The sequence below is a fragment of the Nyctereutes procyonoides genome, unplaced genomic scaffold (genome assembly GCF_905146905.1).
Source record: "Nyctereutes procyonoides isolate TBG_1078 unplaced genomic scaffold, NYPRO_anot_genome, whole genome shotgun sequence".
In the NCBI taxonomy this organism is placed as follows: domain Eukaryota; kingdom Metazoa; phylum Chordata; class Mammalia; order Carnivora; family Canidae; genus Nyctereutes; species Nyctereutes procyonoides.
In genome coordinates, this window is record NW_026575125.1 from 60625036 (window position 1) to 60645996 (window position 20961).

Below are 20961 nucleotides of genomic sequence, written 5' to 3' on the forward strand. Positions count from 1 at the left end.
TATTCACTAAGGCATTATTCACTGTAGCCAAGATAAGGAAACAGCCAAAGTATCCTCAACAGATGGATGGATAAAGAAGCTGTAATATATACACACAATGGAATATTATTCAGTCTTGAGAAACAGGTAAACCTGTCATTTGGGACAACATGGGTGGATGCTGAGGACATTATGCTAAGTGAAATAAGCCAGAAAAAAACAAAACAAAACAACACAAAACAAAATACTGCATGGTATTACTTATATATGGAATTTGAAAATTTTTTCATTAGTTTTAAGAGGATGATATCTAATTGGAATATCTGAGTTTTCCTTATTATGTCAATAACATTTAAATCTGATAATACAATGTTTTATAGTCAGATACATTTTCAGTAAAGAATAAATAACAATATTGGAACAGAGAACAAACTGATGGTTGTCAGAGGGAACGGGATGGAGTTGATGAGCAAAATGGGTGAAGGGAAGTGGGAGATACAGGATTCCAGGTATGGAATGAATGAGTCACAGGAATAAAAGGCAGCATAGGGAACAGAGTCAATAATACTGTAATAGCATTATATGGTGACAGATGGTAGCTACATTTGTGGTGTACATTGCGTAACATGTAGAGGAGTTGTATGCCTGAAATTAAGGTAACATTGTGTATAAACTATACTCAAATAAAAGACTTAAAAAACAAACAAAATGGGCAGAGAATCTAAATACACATTTTTCCAAAGAAGATATAGATGACTGACTGGTACATGAAAAGGTGCTCAACATCAATAACCATCAGGGAAATGCAAATCAAAACTACAATGAGATATCACCTCACACTTGTTAGAATGGCTGTTATCAAAAAAACAAGAAATAACAAGTGTTGGTTAGGATTTGGAGAAAGGGAACACTTGTGCGCTATTAGTGGAAATGTAAACTTGTGCAATCTATGGAAAACAGTAAGGAGGTTCCTCAAAAAATTAAAAAAAAAAAAGAAAATTATCTAGGAATTCCACTCCTGAGATTTTGTGCAAAGAAAATGAAAACACTAACTCTAAAAGATATATTACTCCCATATTCATTGCAGGATTATTTACAATAGCCATTACATAGAAACAATGTTAAGTGTTCATTAATGGGTAAATGGATAAAGAAAAAATGGTAATATATACCTCATGGAATACTATTCAGCCATAAAAAGGAAACTATTTAGGACAAAAATATATGGACCCTGAGAACATTATGCCTAGTGAAACAAGTCAGAGAAAAACATCTATAATCTCACTTATATGTGGAATCTAAAAAAAATTATTTATAGATACATAGAACAGATTGGTAGTTGCCAGAGATGGGGATGACTAGAGTGCGGGACCAAAATACACATAATGGGTCAAAAGGTACAAGCTTCAGTTATAAAATAAATGAGTGTTGGGGATAAAATGTACAGCACAGTGGCTACTGTTTAATAATATTATCTTGAATATATGAAAGTGGCTAAGAAAGTAAATTTAAAAAATTATTATCACAGGAGAAAAACTATAACTATGTATGGTGACTAGTCTTATTTTGGTGATTCTTTCCAAATATATATAAATATAGAATAATTTGTTATACCTTTCAAACTAATAAATGTTATGTCAATTAAAAAGAAAAAGAAAAAATTGGATATTTACGTTCTAGATATTAACACAGACAATATAAACATGTAAAATATATCTATACAATAGCCATTTCAATAGCATGTTTGAGACACTCATCCTTGGGATGAACTGTTTTCCATTAAATATTTTTGAATTATTACATTCCATTATTTCCACCTCTTGGTTTTTGCTTCCATAATAGCTTTCAATGAAAAATGGTTTTATGTAAATTGGAAGTATAGGGAAATTAGATATGTGTAGGTCTGCTGATGATACTAATTTAATTTCATTAAGAAAAACTGGCTTATGTTTGTAAATTTCAATAAAGGAAATTAAATAGCAATTTCATTAAACTACTAAAAATGTACTTTGAAACCTGAAAATTTAAAATACTTTAATATTTTATACATATTGCATAGAAAATCAATCCCTATTAAAATTTCCAAAAACTAACCATTCTTTTAAAATATTTAGTGTTTTGTCTTGTTTTTAAAGCTGGAAAATGAAGTGTTGATTTCTCATCACTGAAACTCACTGAGTCAAACAGAATGACTGGCCACCTATTTCTGACTAAAAATTGTAGCACCACTACATTTCTAGTATATGCCATCTAAATACAGGTTAAAGAGTTTAATACAAAAAGATGTAGGTACTCAGGCAACTTTTAGAAATCAGCTTCAATGCTTATAGCCAGTTATAACACACATAATACTTACTGTACTTCAAAAAACAGAAAAGGAATTCATGCCTATTAATCATGCTGTGAATCTCACCTCCTCTGCATCAGTACTGTTTAATTCTTCTGCTTTAATTTTATTGTAAGTATCCAGTATATCAGTACAGCTCTGATCCCTAAGAAACAAGAAAGTCAAAATATATTTCAATGTAATTTTTAAAAAATCAGAAATCAGCTCCTATAGAAGATAAAACTGCTTCTTACCCAATAAATCGAAGTAAGACATCAGTTACAATTTTGGCTGCTTTAACTATAGGACTGTCTGGCTCATTGAAAGTCCTGGCATTATGTTCAATGTAGCGCACCTCCCACATTAATGCTGATATTCTCCTATGAAAGAAAAACTTGCCCTATTACTCTTGATTAATACATTTAAAGTTTATTCTAAGAATATACAACATGGAACAACTAAACACTCAATCATAGTATGTCAAAGGTGTTCTACCACATGTATGTGACTTAATAAATGTGTCTAAATGGATGTGCACTAATAAAGGTATATAGTTACAGTATTTGAAGCCTAGGTAAGAATTAAGGACCACTGGACTTCATATTAAAAAGAACTGACCCAGGGGATCCCTGGGTGGCGCAGCGGTTTGGCGCCTGCCTTTGGCCCAGGGCGTGATCCTGGAGACCCGGGATCAAATCCCACGTCGGGCTCCCGGTGCATGGAGCCTGCTTCTCCCTCTGCCTATGTTTCTGCCTCTCTCTCTCTCTCACTGTGTGCCTATCATAAAAAAAAAAAAAAAAGAACTGACCCAGGACATTATGGGTAAAGAGTGATTTAACCAAGTAAGTGTAAACACAAACGGTGTTTTTATAAGGTCAAAACAATGTTTAGTTTTCAGGGGAGAAGAAAAAAAAAGAAACCATGTTCTAGAAAAAGACAGATTTTTACATAGTTAGGTTTATGATATATATTATTAAATGAAATTGTAGGTAATATAAAATACAACCACCTGATTATATTTATAACCAGTTCATGCTGGAATAACTAGGTTCAGACATAGTAGACTCTGGGGTGAGAGAGGTACTAAAAGGTGTCCTCCACTACTTTCTCACAATCTCCCAATTGAAACCAAGAAAAAAATAACTTGGCTCTTTATCTAAACACATTCGGGGACTGGTAATTAAATCTAACTGTTGCCTAATTCCTCAACAAGGGATTTAATCATGCTCCAAGTTTCTATAGCACCTTAATCACAATGAAACTACAAACCATTTAATCTGCCTTTAATAAACCAAAGTGAACTGTTGTTTTTGTTTCACATGTGATTTGTGCTACTCAAAATTTCTTCCCTCTTCTTTTTTTTAATATTTTATTCATTTATTCATGAAAGACACAGAGAAAGAGAGAGAGTCAGAGACACAGGCAGACAGAGAAGCAGGATATATGCAGGGAGCCTGATATGGGACTTGATCCTGGGACTCCAGGATCATGCCCTGAGCCGAAGGCAGATGCTCAACTGCTGAGCCACCTGGGCATCCCTCTTCCCTGTCCTTTACTCCACACTCCTTACCCTAAAAGACTGAGAATCTATTGAATAAAGGAAAATCAGAGTTCCAAATTTTTAAAGAAATTTTGCAGTGGGTATACTGAATGATTATTTTACTCTATGACAATTCAGATCTCACTGCATCATTATGCAAAAAGGAAAACAAAAGATACAAAGCTATGAACTTTATAGTAAATAATAAAACTAAACAGACCTGTAAAAGCGATTTTCAAGTCTCCGCCTAATGGTGTTGAGGTCAGTTGGATAAGCAACTACAGTACAATACAAAGGATAGGCACTGAGATCCACTGGAACAGCAAAAGGGCTGGCAAAATCTATAATATTACCAAAATTTAAAAAGGTAGTTATAAAGGACATTAATATTTCATGTTAACAAACAAAAACTCATATATAAATAAGAAGGGAGGGCAATATACTACATTATTAAAATGATGATTCAATTATGCTAATATTAGATGAATATTATTAAAATGTCATTTTCTTTATTTGGACATAATATCTATGAATCCTGTATAATACAGTGGTGCAAATCAGGTGAAATGAGACAAATTAAAGGAGATCTGTGTTTAACTTTAAACTGATGTCTTTTCTGGATAAATGCCAAACAGCTTAAGTGATATGTTTTAGATAATACAGTTTAGGCATGTGAGTAAAATATATTACTCATCCACTGTCTACCAAAAACCTCATGCAAAGTTAGGCTCAGGGAACAGCTGGAGCACCAAAGTGACTAAAGAAAGTAAAAGACAACTATATGCTTGCCTTCTCTACTGTAAGCCCCCAGAGAATAGAAAACATTTATCAGTTATTACATTGTTCAAACATATAAAAATATTAATAATAAACTAGTAACTTGATTAAAAGTGCCTCTCAAATTAAAAGTATACAGTGAAAAAAATGTATTTCCTTTTGTAGAACTTAAAATTCTGGTTTTCCTCGTTCTGTCCTAATATTCTTTCACATCCACCATACCCAGGGAAAGAAGGTGGTTGATGCCCTGAATAACCCGTTCACATTCCTCATCTCTGGAGTGAGCTCCCCACTCTCCTTCCTGTGGTTTGTATAGCAAAGCAGTCAGTTCCTCCTGGGACACAGGAACACCAGCACCAACTTCATCTGGAAAGGCAGCTAGGTATAAGATGAAAAAATCAGAAATGATTAGTTTCCAATATTATGCTACTGATATTTTTCTTTTAGAATATTTAAAATTCATTTTAAAAAGTATATCTACTTCCTTCTGGAATTGGCTCCATATCCCAGGGGCTCATCTTTTCTCTTTCATTATTGTCCCAGCTATTAAAAAATAACAAGATATAAATTAAATTCACATGACACTTTTATATACTAGCATAATTTGCATGACTTCTTGTGGTAAAATTTGGGATACAGTTATCCTTAAAGTACAATTTCACTTACATAAAGATAATATAATAAACCTTTAATAGAGACAGCAAAAGAAATAGAGGAAATTAGAGAATAGTCCACCAATATGAAATATAGAGAGCAGTAAGTTTACACTTAATTTTACTTGGGTTTTTTTTCATTCCAATCAAGTATGTATTCAATATCAAACCAGGGTACTGAATGAAAAGATCTCTTTGGAAAATTCCTTTTAGGTTAAACAAGTCAATTTGATAGATCAATTTTTTTTTCTGTAGGATAACCCACTTTAACCTAACAGTGTTAAGTATCACAGCATCTCCAAAATTTTATTATTCCCTTTTCATCAGCAATATCGAGACTGAAAGTCAAACTTCATAGAATAAACCTTTATCATTCTGCTTTTTAAGCTTTATCATTCTTGAAGAAAACTTCATTTATTAGAAATCTTACTATGCTGGTGTTTAAATGAAGAACTAAAGTAAACGATGTAGACAAATAGTATGTCCAAATATAATACCTCTGCCTAGAATTCATATCATTAAATAAAAGACTGAGTACTAATATTTATTGCTATATTCCAGCTATAACAATTATTTTAAACACTGAATTTCAGTATTCTTCATGAAATAATAGTTGCAATTCTTGTTTAAAACACAAATACTTAAAATATAGGCATAAGGGAGATAGAAATAAGTCTTCAGTTCTTTGTTTTAGTACACATATTGGACCAAGAGGTTTATCATCAAATTCCTTCCTTACAGGTACTATGATTACTTTCTTACAGGTCAGATAAAGATAAGTCAAATTAACAAGGTATTATTCCTAGTAGGGTTTATAGAATGTCCATATAGTACTACAACAGTATTATATCAGGCATTAAAATACCATAAGTGTACTTACTGAACACTGTAACACTGGAAAGAACTATCAGGATACTCTGGTTGAAAAGGCTGCTGACTCTCCACAGTCCCAAACCACCAGGCATCATCTATTATACTGCGGAATCTATCACCTATAATGTTTTAGAAATTCTTAAAAGGATGTTTTTGAGAATAATACTTTGTTCAAATTCTAATTTGCTACTTTTTGTTGGACACAGAAGTAGCATTGTATCTAGGATTATCAGAGGTTTCAATCTGAGTTTCCTAGATAAATAAATTTTACATTTTGCCCTCATTAAGAAATTTTGGTGTCAAGTACTATAATCTTTCTGAAATAAATCAAATATGTCCATACCTTCTTAAATAAATGCTATCACATATAATATTTAGCCATTATTTAGGATCATCATTAGGCATACTTTTTCTTGTACTATACATTAGTTACTACAGTTGTTTCTTCTCCTTTTTGCCTTTAAAAAATCTCTTAATACTGATTTTGTGCCTCCAAAGGGCTAAGGATTATAAAACCAAACCACTGTGAACAAAAATTTTCTCCCACAAAAAAAGGAGAATTTAAAAGTACTAATAGCAAACATTAAACAGTATGAATTTTAAGTACTTAAATACCATTTTAAGTGTTTTCTGTATGTTAATTCATTTATTGCTCACATCAACCTTATAGGTACATTTTGATGTGATTTCCATTATAAAGATAATAGAGGTAGGACACAAAGAGATTAAAAATTTGTTCAAGATCAAATAGCTAGTGAGGAGGTAAGAAAGGGACAGAGGAAGGTGGGTGGGGGAGAGGAAGAAAAAAGAGGTAGAAAGAGGTAGAGGTACAGAGAGAATCAGAGAGAGATGGAGAAAGACAAGAGTGACAGAAAAAGAGAAGAAATAAAACCACAATCAGTAATGGTCTCCTTAAGAGCCCAAGTGTTAAGTACTCCATCAGGGCAACTGACATTTGATGAGTTTCTTTTTTTTTAATTTTTATTTATTTATGATAGTCACAGAGAGAGAGAGAGAGGGGCAGAGACACAGGCAGAGGGAGAAGCAGGCTCCATGCACCGGGAGCCCGACGTGGGATTCGATCCCGGGTCTCCAGGATCGCGCCCTGGGCCAAAGGCAGGCACTAAACCGCTGCGCCACCCAGGGATCCCGATGAGTTTCTTTATAATTCTAACAGATTATATATTTGCAGAAAGTTTAGAAGTTAGATGTCACATATAATGTGCATAAAATCACCTAAACATAACCAAGAAGGAAAATTTAATTTGATTTTTCTAATTTGGCTAACAGCTTTTATCTACTACATGTTAAACTAGTTTATTTCTATTAAATTGGAGTTAAAGTGACACCTGGGTGGCTCAGCAGTTGAGCATCTGTCTTTGGCTCAGGGTATGATCCTGGGTCTGGGGATGGAGTCCCAAATTGGACTCCCTGCGAGGAGCCTGCTTCTCCCCTGTCTGTGTCTCTGCCTCTCTCTCTGTGTCACTCATGTATAAAGAAATAAAATATTAAAAAAATAACTTGGAGTTAAAAAGTTGCTAACTCTATTTCACACTTATTAGTTAAGTGAGAATTTTATACTTACCTATCTGCCAGTTCCTTTCTTTGGCTTCATTATAAAACTGATGTAGCACAAGGAAGTCAATGACATCTGGCATGTCATGATACCTATACAAAAAATAAAGCACATATAAATCAATATCCAAAATAATAGCATATGTTACTTACTAAATATCCCAAAATATATTTTTAATGAGGAGCCATTTAAAAACTGTTGTGAAATCCTCAGGGTTCCTGCAAATGACTTTAACTTAAACTACATCTGCTTTTATTTATTTGGGAGTCCCTGCCTACTATGTTGCTTCAATAACATAAAGACACCAATGAAGATCCTTAAAGCTTAGACTTTTTTTATTTTATGAACTGATGGTCTTTCAGCTCCTTAGATTTCAAACTTTAAGAAATGAGTCCCTGATTAGCTATTCCTATTAGTATTAACAGAAATAAAAGCAACTACTATGTTTTAGCCATGCTGTTAAATAAGCATTTATGAAGGTTTTCCTTTTAATTCATCACAATAATCTTGAGGAAGTTATTAATGTTTACATTTTGCAGATGAAGGCATAAATTCAAAGAGGTTAAGCAAATTGCTCATATATGTGTGTGTGTGTGTATATATATATATAAATACATATATCCAATCGACCTCTGAACAATATGGGTTTAAACTGTGCAGGTCCACTTATATGCAGATTTTTTCAATAAATATGATATAGTACTGTAAATATATTTTCTCTCCCTTATGATTTTCCTAACACTTTACTTTTTCTAGCTTACCTTACTCTAAGAATACTAAATATAATACATAAAACATACAAAATATATATTAGTCAAAAATTTGTTATTACTAAGGCTTCTGCTCATCAGCAGGCTATTAGTAGTTAAGTTTTTTGGGAGTCAAAAGCTATATGCAGATTTTCAACTGTGTGGGGGTCAGTTCCCATAACCCCCTACATTGTTTAAGGGTCAAGTGTATACACACAGACAAACACACACACACAACAACCAGAGATAGCTACTCACTTAATGGAAAAAGATTCTCCAGTCATTTTGCCTGAAATAGGGTCCAGAAATGCAAGCTTCAAACAACATAGTGTAGGTGGTCCAACCTCATATTTGATTCCTACAATCTTAACAAACTCTTGTTCCTATTAATGAAAATACCAACAAATTATAATTTTAATATAAATAATTGCCCAACATTTGCATATTATTTTACTATTTATCGAACAGTTAAAAACAATTATCTGAATACTCACCAAGTATTAAGCATTCCACTAAGTGCTAAAGGCAATAAGACATGGTTCTTGACCCTTAATAGCAGGTTGTAGTAATAGCAGGGCTCTAGACCAAACATATGCAACAGAATCCCCTTGAGAACATTTTTAAAATTCATATTCTTTTTTTTTATTATTTTTTTTTATTTATTTATGATAGTCACACAGAGAGAGAGAGAGGCAGAGACACAGGCAGAGGGAGAAGCAGGCTCCATGCACCGGGAGCCTGACGTGGGATTCGATCCCGGGTCTCCAGGATCACGCCCTGGGCCAAAGGCAGGCGCCAAACCGCTGCGCCACCCAGGGATCCCTAAAATTCATATTCTTAAACCCTACCCCTATAGAATTGAATTCAGTAGGTCTGGGGTATAAGCTGAGTCCTACATATTTTGAAAGAACTCCCTAGGGGATTATGATGCTCTGTCTAGTTAAGAATCACTCCTCCTGGGTAGCCCAGGTGGCTCAGCAGTTTAGTGCTGCCTTCAGCCCAGGGTGTGATCCTGGAGACCAGGCATTGAGTCCCACGCCGGGCTCCCTGCATGGAGCCTGCTTCTCCCTCTGCCTGTGTCTCTGCCTCTCTCTCTCTCTGTGTCTCTCATGAATAAATAAATAAATAGATCTTAAAAAAAAGAATCACTCCTCCAGGAGAAATACAGTATGCAAGTTTTCAGATAGAAAGATAGATGATAGATAGATAGATAGATAGATAGATAGATAAATTTGAAGAAAGGACTTACATTTTTAATGCCCACAAAATTATTTTATAAACCACACTTATAACTGATTATTAGCCACACTTAACAGATGACAAAACTGAGCCTCATGGGTATAGTGACTTGCTTAAAATTATACACTTGTATGTGTGTATAAAATCAAATTTGGGATTGAAATAGGTCATATTTCAAAGCCTAGACTCTTGCACCCACACATATGCTACCTCCTACAGACTCTTGCACTCACACATATGCTACCTCCTACAATTTTCTAGAGCCACAGGGTTAGAATTTAAAATAAAAAATGATGTTTTATTCATACTTTGATTCTAAAAAAAATAAACAAATAAAAACCCCACACCACAATTTTCACATGATTCAGAATAGATGACTATCACTATCTACCAGGAGATGACCGTGTAAAGCTCACTTGATAAGATATTTTGGTAGCTTACAAACTTAATGTAATATTTTAAATATTTAAATATTTAAATATTCTAAATTTTATTTCAATACATATACATTCTTCCATGTATCCTTCCTGCTAAACATCATTGCATAACCATTCTTCATTTACCTGGAAAACCAATATAAAATTGCTCTTTAGTCTCTTGTTCTCCAACTTTGAAAAACAAAAGAAAACACCCATAATTCTAACTAGAAATGATGGTGTATGTATCCTTATGTCTGTTTGTATGCATATATCTATCTACAAATGAATGAATCAATGGATGAATATGTATGTACAGTCAGAAAAACCTTCTCTAAAAAATAAATATCTATTTTACTTAATACCATGTAGGTATAGGGTAATATATAAAAATAGATAATCCATAAAGCACCACAAAGTTCTGAATTCCTTGAGATTTATGATATTTACTATATCTTAAAGCCATTGGAACCACAAGGCTGTCTGTAGTCCACACATGCAGTCAGTTTATAGAGCCTCCAGAATGTAGGCTTTGCAACTTTGTAATTGCTAAGGAAAATATCTATACCAGGGAACTACTGTTTTACACTCCTCTCTCTCTCTTTCTCTCTCTCTCTCTCTCTAAAAAAAGGTATATACATAGAAGACTTGAAGCTTGAAGGAAATTAAGTCAAATAATCAAGACAACAGGTAGCATACAAATTACAGAAAACACAAAATATGACCAATAACATTCAACTGTACAAGAGTATGGTACATTACCTTATCTTAGACATACAATCAATAGTGAAATATATATGAAACAGAAAAAAACATGTAAGCAAATAACTTAATTCCTAAGCTATTTCAATTGCACACTTATGAATATGTCAAATTTACCCTGAGATCCATTTTATTCCATGGTTGTTTTTGTAAATTAAGGCTGTATATTTTTGACTTCCTTACAGCCCGTACATAAGCTTCATGTCCTTGCCTGAAATAGATAAGCTAAAACAAAAAACATAAGGTATTAAACAGCTGCATTCTATTTAACAACTCTATATATCCCAATATATATTCTTACAAATGTCTTCTGTTTAAAACAAACATAATTATAATTTTAAAAATGTATGTCACCATCAAATAATGTTCATTCAGTACTCATACTTGCGTTGCCCTGCACTAATTACTGCATAATATAAATACTGTACACACAATCTTTTTCCCATTAGCTGCTTCACAAATTTCTGAAGAAAGGGACCAATGACAAATGTACACAAAATGGTTCATATTTTAAAGTACTATATTTCAAACAATAATTAACATTCTAAATATCAATGTTTTATATGTATATATATGTTATATATATATATATATACACACACACATATATGCAATTCTAACTACAGGCCACTTAAATAGAGTAATTTCCAATAGATTAGAATTTTTATTTTGCAAAAAATTAACATCAGAGCTGGCATAGTATGGAAAGAAAATGAATTCATGTAGTATTAGTTAATGCCTTTCACCTCCTTAGGAGAACATACAACACTATATTCATATTCTGATTTATAAGAAAAAATTTCTCACTCCCAATAATTTTAAAGTGGTAATAGAGATAATAAAATTAAAAAAGTAACATTTAAAAAAATACTGATATTTAAAAAATACAGATACACTCTACCAATCAATGGTGTCTAAGTCAGAATTTTTCTAAAAATACAAGTAGAACACTAAAAAGGCTTAAATGCTAATATATAAATTAAAAGGTAAAATATCAATAATAAACATATTATCCAGATATCATTTATTATATATTTATTCCTGTACTCAACAAATAATGATTGGATATGTATATACAAGGCACTAGGTGCCCTGGTTAACATATCAAAATAAAAATCTTTTCACTCAAGGATATGGGCAGACGCGATGCCTGAGTGGCTCAGCGGTTGAGTGTCTGCCTTCGGCTCAGAGTGTGATTCCGGGATCTGGGATTGAGTTCTACTAGGGCTCCCTACTTGGAGCCTACTTCTCCCTCTGCCTATGCTCTGCCTCTCTCTCTCTCTGTGTGTGTCTCTCTCATGAATAAATAAATAAATAAAATATTTTTTTTCAAAAAGGATATGGGCAGACATGTAAATATATGAGTATGATATAAGGCAGAATATACTAAGTATCATACAAGAAAAATAATTTAGGTATGAAAGCTCAGGAGGAAAGAGTGTCAGGCAAATGGAAAGCAAGGATAATATCCAGGAGAAGTTGGCATTTAAGTTAGACTTTGAATAATGAGCATTTTCAAAGGCAGTGATCTGTGGGTATGGCCATCCAGGCAAAATACTGAGGGCTTAACATTCTAAGTAAAAAGTAATGTTGTCATTAAGAGTTGATTTTATAAAAATCATGTGTTTTATGAATTCTTTAAAAACATTATTTAATTTATGTATTTAATTGTCTGATTCACTTATATATCTACTCCATTACCTGTACAACTGTCATTACCTAATACACACTAGTCTTGAAGTATATAAGCATATGCTAAGTTTAGCAAAATAGACGTAAAGTGATTCCACCAAGATAAATATGGTCCTATAGAGAGTTGTTTCATCAGATCAAAGAATTTACAAATCCTTGTATTGTTTTGTCAAGTGTTCTTTTTGCAAAGAAGGAAGTATAATTGGCTTTTATAACACAGAGAAGACAGACTTAGATGAAATCACAGATGGAGTAATTCTTCCCAAATTAAAGAAAAAGATTTAAACAAAATAAATATAAGTAACACACCTGATGAAGAATTTAAAGCAACAGTCAAGGATACTCATGGCTTGAGAAAAGAACAGAAAACATCAGGGAGATACTACAGAGACAAAGGAGTTAAAAAACAATCAGATATGAAAAGAGCAATAAATAAGAGTAGAAACATACTTGATTCAGTGAACAGCAATTCGGAATAGACAAACGAATGCATTAGTTACCTAGAAGACAAAGTAGTAGTAAGTAATGAACCTGAACAAAAGAAAGAATTATGTAACATGAGAATAGATTTAAGGAATTTAGTGACTTCATCAAATCTAATAACATGTGTATTATAAGAGTCAAAGAAGAAGAGAGAGAAGAGGGTGCAGAAAATTTATTTGAAGAAACAAAAGCTGAAACCTTCCCTTATCTGGGGAAGGAAACAGACATCCAGATCCAGGAGGCAAAGAGACTCCATTCAAATTAAACAAAAGCAGGCCAACACCAAGACGTGTTGTAATTTAGTCAGATAATCTTTGACAAAGCAGGAAAGAATATCCAATGGAGAAAAGAGACTCTTTAACAAATAGTGTTGGGAAAATTGGACAGCCACATGCAGAAGAATAAAACTGGACCACTTTCTTACACCATACACAAAAAACAAATTTGAAACGGATGAAAAACTTAAATGTGAAACAGGAATCCATCAAAAACCCTAGAGAAGAATATAAGTAGCAACCTCTTTGACCTTGGCCACAGCAACTTCTTGCTAGACATGTCTCCAAAGGCAATGGAAACAAAACCAAAAATGAACTATTGGGACATAATAAAGGTAAAAAGCTTCTGCACAGAAAAGAAAACAGTCAACAAAACCAAAAGAAACCTACACAATGGGAGAAGATATTTGCAAATGTCTTATCAGATAAAGGGTTATGATCCAAAATCTATAAAGAACATATCAAAATAAACACCCAAAGAACAAATAATACAGTCAAGAAATGGGCAGAAGACATGAACAGATATTTCACCAAAGAAGACTTACAAAAATAAACAAGAGACACACAAAAAAATGCTCAACATTACTCAGGATCAGGGAAATACAAATCAATTCCACAATGAGATACACCTCACAACAGTCAGAATGGCTATAATTAGGAAGTCAGGAAACACCAGATGTTGGGAAGAAAGGGGAATAAGGGAAACCCTTTTATGCTGCTTGTGGGAATGCAAGCTGGTACAATCACTCTGGAAAACAGTATGGAAGTTCATCAAAACATTAAAAATAGAGCTATCCTAGGACCCAGAAACTGCATTACTATAAATTTACCCAAAGGATACAAACATAGTGAGCAAGGGGATAACTATGCCCCAATGTTTATAGCAGCAATGTACACAATAGCCAAACTATGGAAAAAGCCCAGATTTCCATAGACAGAGAAAGTGAAATATTACCATTTGCAATGATATGGATAGAACTAGAAGGTATGCTAAGCAAAATAAGTCAATCGGAGACAATTATCGTATGATTTCACTCATATGTGGAATTCAAGAAACAAAACAGATGAACGTAGGGGAAACGAAGGAAAAATAAAACAAATTCAGAGAGTATAAGAAACTGCTAACTAGAGGAAACAAACTGAGGGTTTCTGGAGATGAGGCGAGTCAGGGAATGAGGTAACTGGGTGATGTGTACCAAGAAGGGCACTTGAAGTAATGATCACTGGGTGTTTTATGCAACTGATGAATCACTAAACTTTACCTCTGAAACTGATAATACACTATATGTTAATTAATTGAATTTAAATAAAAAAGACATATTATAATTAAATGTCCAAAATTTGGTGATAAAAGAAAGTCTGAATAGCAGAAAGAGAAAATAAGTCCTTAAAGCACAAGAGAAAACACATAAGGCAGCTGCAGATTTCTCAACAGAAACTTGGCCAGCAGGAAAGGAGCAGCATGATATATTCAAAGTGCTAAGTGGGGAAAATCAGCAGTCAAGAATACCCTATTGAGCAAGGGTATCATTCAGAATAGAAGGAAAGATGAAGAGTTTCCTAGAAAAACAATAACTGAAGATCATGACCACAAAATCAGACCTGCCATGAAATATTAAAGGGGACCCTTTGAGGGGAAAGGAGTGACCAAAAGTGACAAAGATCAGAAAGGATCAGAGGAAATCTCCAGAAACAAGGACAAAACAAGTAATAAAATGGCAATAAGTACATATCTATCTATAATTACTCTGAATGTAAATGGACAAAATACTCCAATGAAAAGACACAGAGTGTCAGAATGGATAAAAACACAAGTCTTTTCTATGTGCTGCCTATGTAAGATTCATTTTAGAGTCAAAGATACCTGAAGATCGAAAACAAGCAGATGAGGAAACATTTATCATTCAAATACAGGTCAAGAGAAAGCAGCAGTAGCTATATCAGAAAAAGTAGACATTATAAGGAAAGAATGTAACAAGAAATGAAAAGGGCACTATAGCATAATAAAGGGGGCAATCAAGCAGGAAGATTTAAAAATTGTAAATAACTACATACCCAAAATGCAAACACTCAAATATATAAAGCAGCTACTAACAAACATAAAGGCTACTTGGTAATAATATAATATTAGTAGGGAATTTTATCACCCCATTTATATGAACAGGTAGATCAAATAAACAGAAAATCAACAAGGAAACAATGGCTTTGAATGACACTTATCCAGATGGACTTTACAGAAATATTCAGAACATTCTATGCTACAACAGTAGAATACACACTGTTTTCAAGTGTACATGGAACATTCTCCAGAATATATTAGGTCAGAAAACAAGCCTCAAAAAATTGAAGTCATACCATGTACCTTTTCTGACTATAAAACTATGAAATTAGAAGTCAACCACAAGAAAAAAAACCTAGAACAACAACAAATGCATGGAGGTTAAACAAAATGCTACTAAACAATGAATGGGACAACCAGGAAATGAAAGAAAAAATTTAAAAAATACATGGGAACAAATGAAAATGAAAACACAACAGTCCAAAATGTTTGGGATGTAGCAAAAGCAGTCCGATGATCAAAGTATATAAGCTATATGGGCTTACCTCAAAAAAGCAAGAAAAATCTCAAAGAAACAACCTAACCTTCCACCTAAAGGATCAAGAAAAACTGAAGTTTAAAGCCAGAAGAAGGAAGGCAATAATAAAGATTACAGAAAAAGTAAATGATAAAGAAATTAAAAATGGGGATCCCTGGGGCAGCCTGGGTGGCTCAGCGGTTTAGCACCGCCTTCAGCCCAGGGCCTGATCCTGGAGACTCGGGATCCAGTCCCACGTTGGGCTCCCTGCATGGAGCCTGCTTCTCCCTCTGCCTGTGTCCCTGCCTCTCTCTCTCTCTCATGAAAAAATAAATAAAATCTTTAAAAAAAAGAAACTAAAAAAAAATTACAAGATGAATGAAACCAGGAGCAGTTTCTTTGAAAAAAAATTAACAAAATTTATAAAACTCTATCCAGAGTTAACAAAAACAAAAGAGAAAGGATCCAAATAAATAAAATCACAAATGAGAGCAGAGAAATAACAACACCACAGAGATGTAAACATTATAAGAGAACACTATGAAAAACGATATGCCAATAAACTGGACAACCTAGAAGAAAGGGATAAATTCCTAGAAACATATAACCTACCAAAACTGAAACAGGAAGAAACAGAAGACTTCAACACAAAAATAACCAGCAAAGAAATGAATCATTTGTGAAAAATCTCCCAACATAAAAAAGTCTAGGACCAGAAGGCTTCACAGATGAATTCTACCATTTAAGGAAGAGTAAATACGTATATTTCCTCAAATATTCCAAAGAGTAGAAAAGGAAGGAAAACATCAAAATTCATTCTATGAGGCCTGCATTATCCTGATACCAAAACCAGATAAAGACACCAGTAAAAAGAAATGCAGTCCAATATCCCCGATAAACATAGATGCAAATATACTCATTAAAATACTTCCAACAAAACATTAAAAAATAATTCACGAATATCAAGTAGGATTTATTCCTGGGTTTCAAAGGTGGTTCAATATTTGCAAATCACGTAATTAATCTTATTACGTGAGAGATTTGTGAGAGAAAGGATAAAAACCATATAATTTCATTTTTGTCTATTTCAAGCTGTCATTTAAATTCTAGTTAGTGTTATAGTGTAATATTGGTTTGATGAGTAGAATTTAGTGATTCGTCACTTACATGTAATACCCAGTGTGCTCACAAGAAGTGCCCTCCTTTATACCCATAACCCATTTAGCTCATCCGCTCTCCACCTCTCCTCTAGTAACCCAGTTTGTTCTCTATATTTAACAGTCTCTTATGGTTTGCTTCCCCCTCTTTTTTTGTCCTTTCCCTATGTTCATCTGTTTTGTTTCTTAAATTCCACATGAGTGAAATCATATGGTATTTGTATTTATATGATTGATTTATTTTGCTGAGCATAAATACTCTAGCTCCATCCACATTGTTGCAAATGGTCAGATATCATTCCCTTTGATGGCTGGGTAATGCTACATTGTATATATATGCCACTTCTTTATCCATTCATCAATCAAAGGCCATTTGGTTTCATTCCATTATTAGGCTATTGTTGATAAATGAAACATCGGAGTGCAGGTGCTCCTTTGAATCAGTAATTCTGTATCTTTTGGATAAATACCTAGTACTGAATGGCTGGGTCTTAGAGTAGTTCTATTTTTAACTTGTTGAGGAACCCCCAAACTGTTATCCAGAGTGGCTATACCAATTTGCATACCCATCAACACTGCAGTATTCCTCTTTCTCCACATCTTCTCCAACATCTGTTGGAGTTGTGTTGTTAATTTTAGCCATTGTGACAGGTGAGAGGTAGTATCTCATCATGGTTTTGATTTATACTTCACTGATCATGACATCTTGAACATTTTATCATGTGCATGGATGTTAGACATCTGAAGATTCTCTTTGGAAAAATGTCTATTCATGTCTTCTGCCCATTTCTAGACAGGATTATTTGTTTTTTTGGTGTGGAGTTTTATTAGTTCTTTATATATTATGGATACTAACCCTTTATCAGATATGTCATTTGCAAATATCTTCTCCCATTCCAAAGGCTGCCTTTTAGTTTTGTTGTTTCCTTTGCTGTACAGAAGCTTTTTATCTTTATGAAGCCCCAATAAGTTCATTTTTTGCTTTACTTTCCCTTGCCTCTTGAAACATGTCTAGTAAGAAGTTGCTATAGCCAATGTCAAAATGGTTTCTCCATGATTCTCCACTATGGTTTTGATGGATTCCTGTCTGACATTTAGGTCTTTCATCCATTTTGAATTTAGCTTCTTATATGGTGCACAAAAGTGTACCAGTTTCATACTTTTGAATGTTGCTGTCCAGTTTTTCCAACATCATGAGTTGAAGAGACTGTCTTTTTTCCATTGGATATTCTTTCCTACATTGTCGAAGATTAGTTGACTATCTAGTTACGGGTGCATTTCTTGGTTCTCTACTATGTTCCATTGATGTATGTGTCTGTTTTTCTGCCAGTCGCATACTGTCTTTTTTTTAATAAGTTTATTTTTTATTGGTGTTCAATTTACCAACTGTCTTGATTGCTACAGCTTTGTAATAGAGCTTGAAGTCTGGAACTGTGATGCCTCCAGCTTTGCTTTGCTTTTTCAAGACTGCTTTGGCTATTCAGGGTCTTTTGTGTTTTTTAGGATAGTTTGTTCTACATCAGTTAAAAATGCTGGTGGAATTTTGATAGGGATTGCATTAAATGTGCAGATTGCTTAGGGTAGTATAGACATTTTAACAATATGTTTTTCCAATCCATGAACATAGAACATTTTTCAATTTCTTTGTGTCCTCTTCAATTTCTTTCATAATTATTCTAGTTTCCAGAGTATAGATCTTTTACCTCTGTGGATAGGTTGTTTATTCATAGGTCTCTTTTGGCTTTTGGTACAACTGGAAATGGGATGGTTTCCTTGATTTATTTTTGTTGCTTCATTTCTGGTGTATATAAATGCAAAATATTTTTGTACACTGATTTTGTATTCTTCAAGTTTACTGATTTTGTGTATCAGTTCTAGGAACTTCTTGGTGGGGTCCCTTGGGATTTCTACAGGGCATCAGGATATTTGCAAAGAGTAAAAACTTAATTCTTCCTCACTGAGTTGGATGCTTTTTATTACTTTTTCTTTCCTGTGGATAGGACTTTCAGGTATGTTAAATTCAGTGGTGAAAATGAACATCCCTGTCTTCTTGATGTAGAGGAAACACTCTGTTTCTCCCCAATGAAGAAGATATTAGCTATGGGTCTTTCATATACGGACTTTATTATGTGGAGGTATGTTCCCTCATCCCTACTTTGTTGAGGTCATTTTATTCCCAAGAATGAATGCTGTACTTTGTCATAAGATTTTTTGCATCTATTGAGAAAATGAAATGGTTCTTGATCTTTCTTTTATTAATGTGGTGTTATCATGTTGATATATTTGCAAATACTGAATTACCCTTGTAACCCAGGAATAAATCCCATGACTGGTGAATCATTCTTTTAAGTACTGTTAGATTCAATTTGCTAGGACCTTCTTTAGAATTTTTGCATCCATATGCATCAGGGATACAAGCTTATAATTCTCACTTTTAATGGGGTCTTCTTATTTTTTTATTTTTTATTTTTGAGAGAGAGAGAGAGAGAGAGAGAGAGAGAGAGAGAGAGAGAGAATTAACAGTGGAAGGAGCAGAGGAAGAGGGATAAGCACACTCCATATTGAGTGTGGAGCCCAACATAGAAATCAATTCCATGGCCCTGAAATCATGATCTCAACCAAAACGAAGAGTTGGTGCTTAACTGACTTAGCTGCCCAGGTACCCCTGTAGTGGGGTTGTTGTCTGATTTTGGTATCAAGGTAAGCCTGGTCTCATAGAATGACTCTGGAAATTTTCCTTCCATTTTTTCCAAGAGTTTGGTGAATATAGGTATTAACTCTTTTTTAAATGTTTGGTAGACTTCTTCTGTGAAGCCATCTGGCCCTGGACTTTTGTTTGTTGGGAGATTTGTAACTACTGATTTAATTTTTTGGTGATTTTTCATATCTTCAAGTTTTCTATTTCTTCTTGTTTTAATTTTGGTAGTTTATGCATTTCTAGGAATTTATCCATTTCTTCCATATTGCCCAACTTCTGGCATAATTTTTAATAACATTTTCATAAGTTTTTATATTTCTGTGGTGTTAGTTGTGATTTCCCCTCTTTCATTCATGATTTTATTTATTTGGGTCCTTTATCTCTCTCTCTCTTCTCTCTCTTTTTTTTTCTAATAAATCTAGCTAGAGGTTTTTCAATTTCTTTCTTTTTTAAAGATTTTATTTACTTATTCATGAGAGACACACACACAGAGAGAGAGAGAGGCAGAGACACAGGCAGAGGGAGAAGCAGGCTCCACGCAGGGAACCTGACGTGGGACTCGATCCCGGGTCTCCAGGATCCCGCCCTGGGCTGAAGGCTGTGCTAAACCACTGGGCCACCGGGGCTGCCCAGGTTCTTTAATTTCATTAGTTCTTTTTTTTTTTAATTTCATTAATTCTTTGGAAGAATCAGTTCCTAGTTTCACTGATTTGTTTTATTGGTTTTGTTTCTTCTTTTTTTTAAGATTTTATTTATTTATTTATTTGTTCATGAGAGACACACACAGAGAGAGAGAGAGAGGCAGGCAGAGACACAGGCAGAGGGAGAAGCAGGCTCCATGCTGGGAGCCCGACGTGGGACTCGATCCTGGGCCAAAGGCAGCACTAAACCGCTGAGCCACCCGGGCTGCCCTTTTTCTTTGTTCTATATCTTTTATTTCTGCTCTAATCTTTATTATTTCTCTTCTTCTGCCTGCTTTAGGCTTTATTTGCTGTACCACTTCTAGGTCCTTTAAATGTAAGGTTAGGTTGTGTATTTGAGACTTTTCTTGCTTCTTGAAGTAGGCTTGTTTTGTATATACTTCCCTCTTGTGACTGCTTTTGCTGCATGCCAAAAGTTTGGGATTATTGTGTTTTCATCTTCATTTGTTTCCATATATTTATTTCTTCTTTAATTTCATGGTTAATCAA

At 33.9% G+C, this 20961-nt stretch overlaps 1 protein-coding gene across 4 annotated transcripts in view; it reads right to left on the minus strand.

The window, feature by feature from the left end:
* Positions 1-20961, minus strand: part of BRWD3 (bromodomain and WD repeat domain containing 3) — a 210210-nt gene that overhangs the window by 29253 nt on the left and 159996 nt on the right. For all 4 annotated transcript variants that reach the window (XM_055338288.1, XM_055338287.1, XM_055338286.1 and 1 more), the window contains 9 exons: positions 11008-11115; positions 8732-8856; positions 7734-7816; positions 6156-6267; positions 5104-5165; positions 4845-5000; positions 4066-4186; positions 2560-2685; positions 2393-2471 (listed from right to left, as the gene is read on the minus strand). In XM_055338288.1, coding sequence (XP_055194263.1) covers positions 2393-2471; positions 2560-2685; positions 4066-4186; positions 4845-5000; positions 5104-5165; positions 6156-6267; positions 7734-7816; positions 8732-8856; positions 11008-11115 — 972 coding nt within the window. The remainder of the gene's footprint in view (positions 1-2392; positions 2472-2559; positions 2686-4065; positions 4187-4844; positions 5001-5103; positions 5166-6155; positions 6268-7733; positions 7817-8731; positions 8857-11007; positions 11116-20961) is intronic.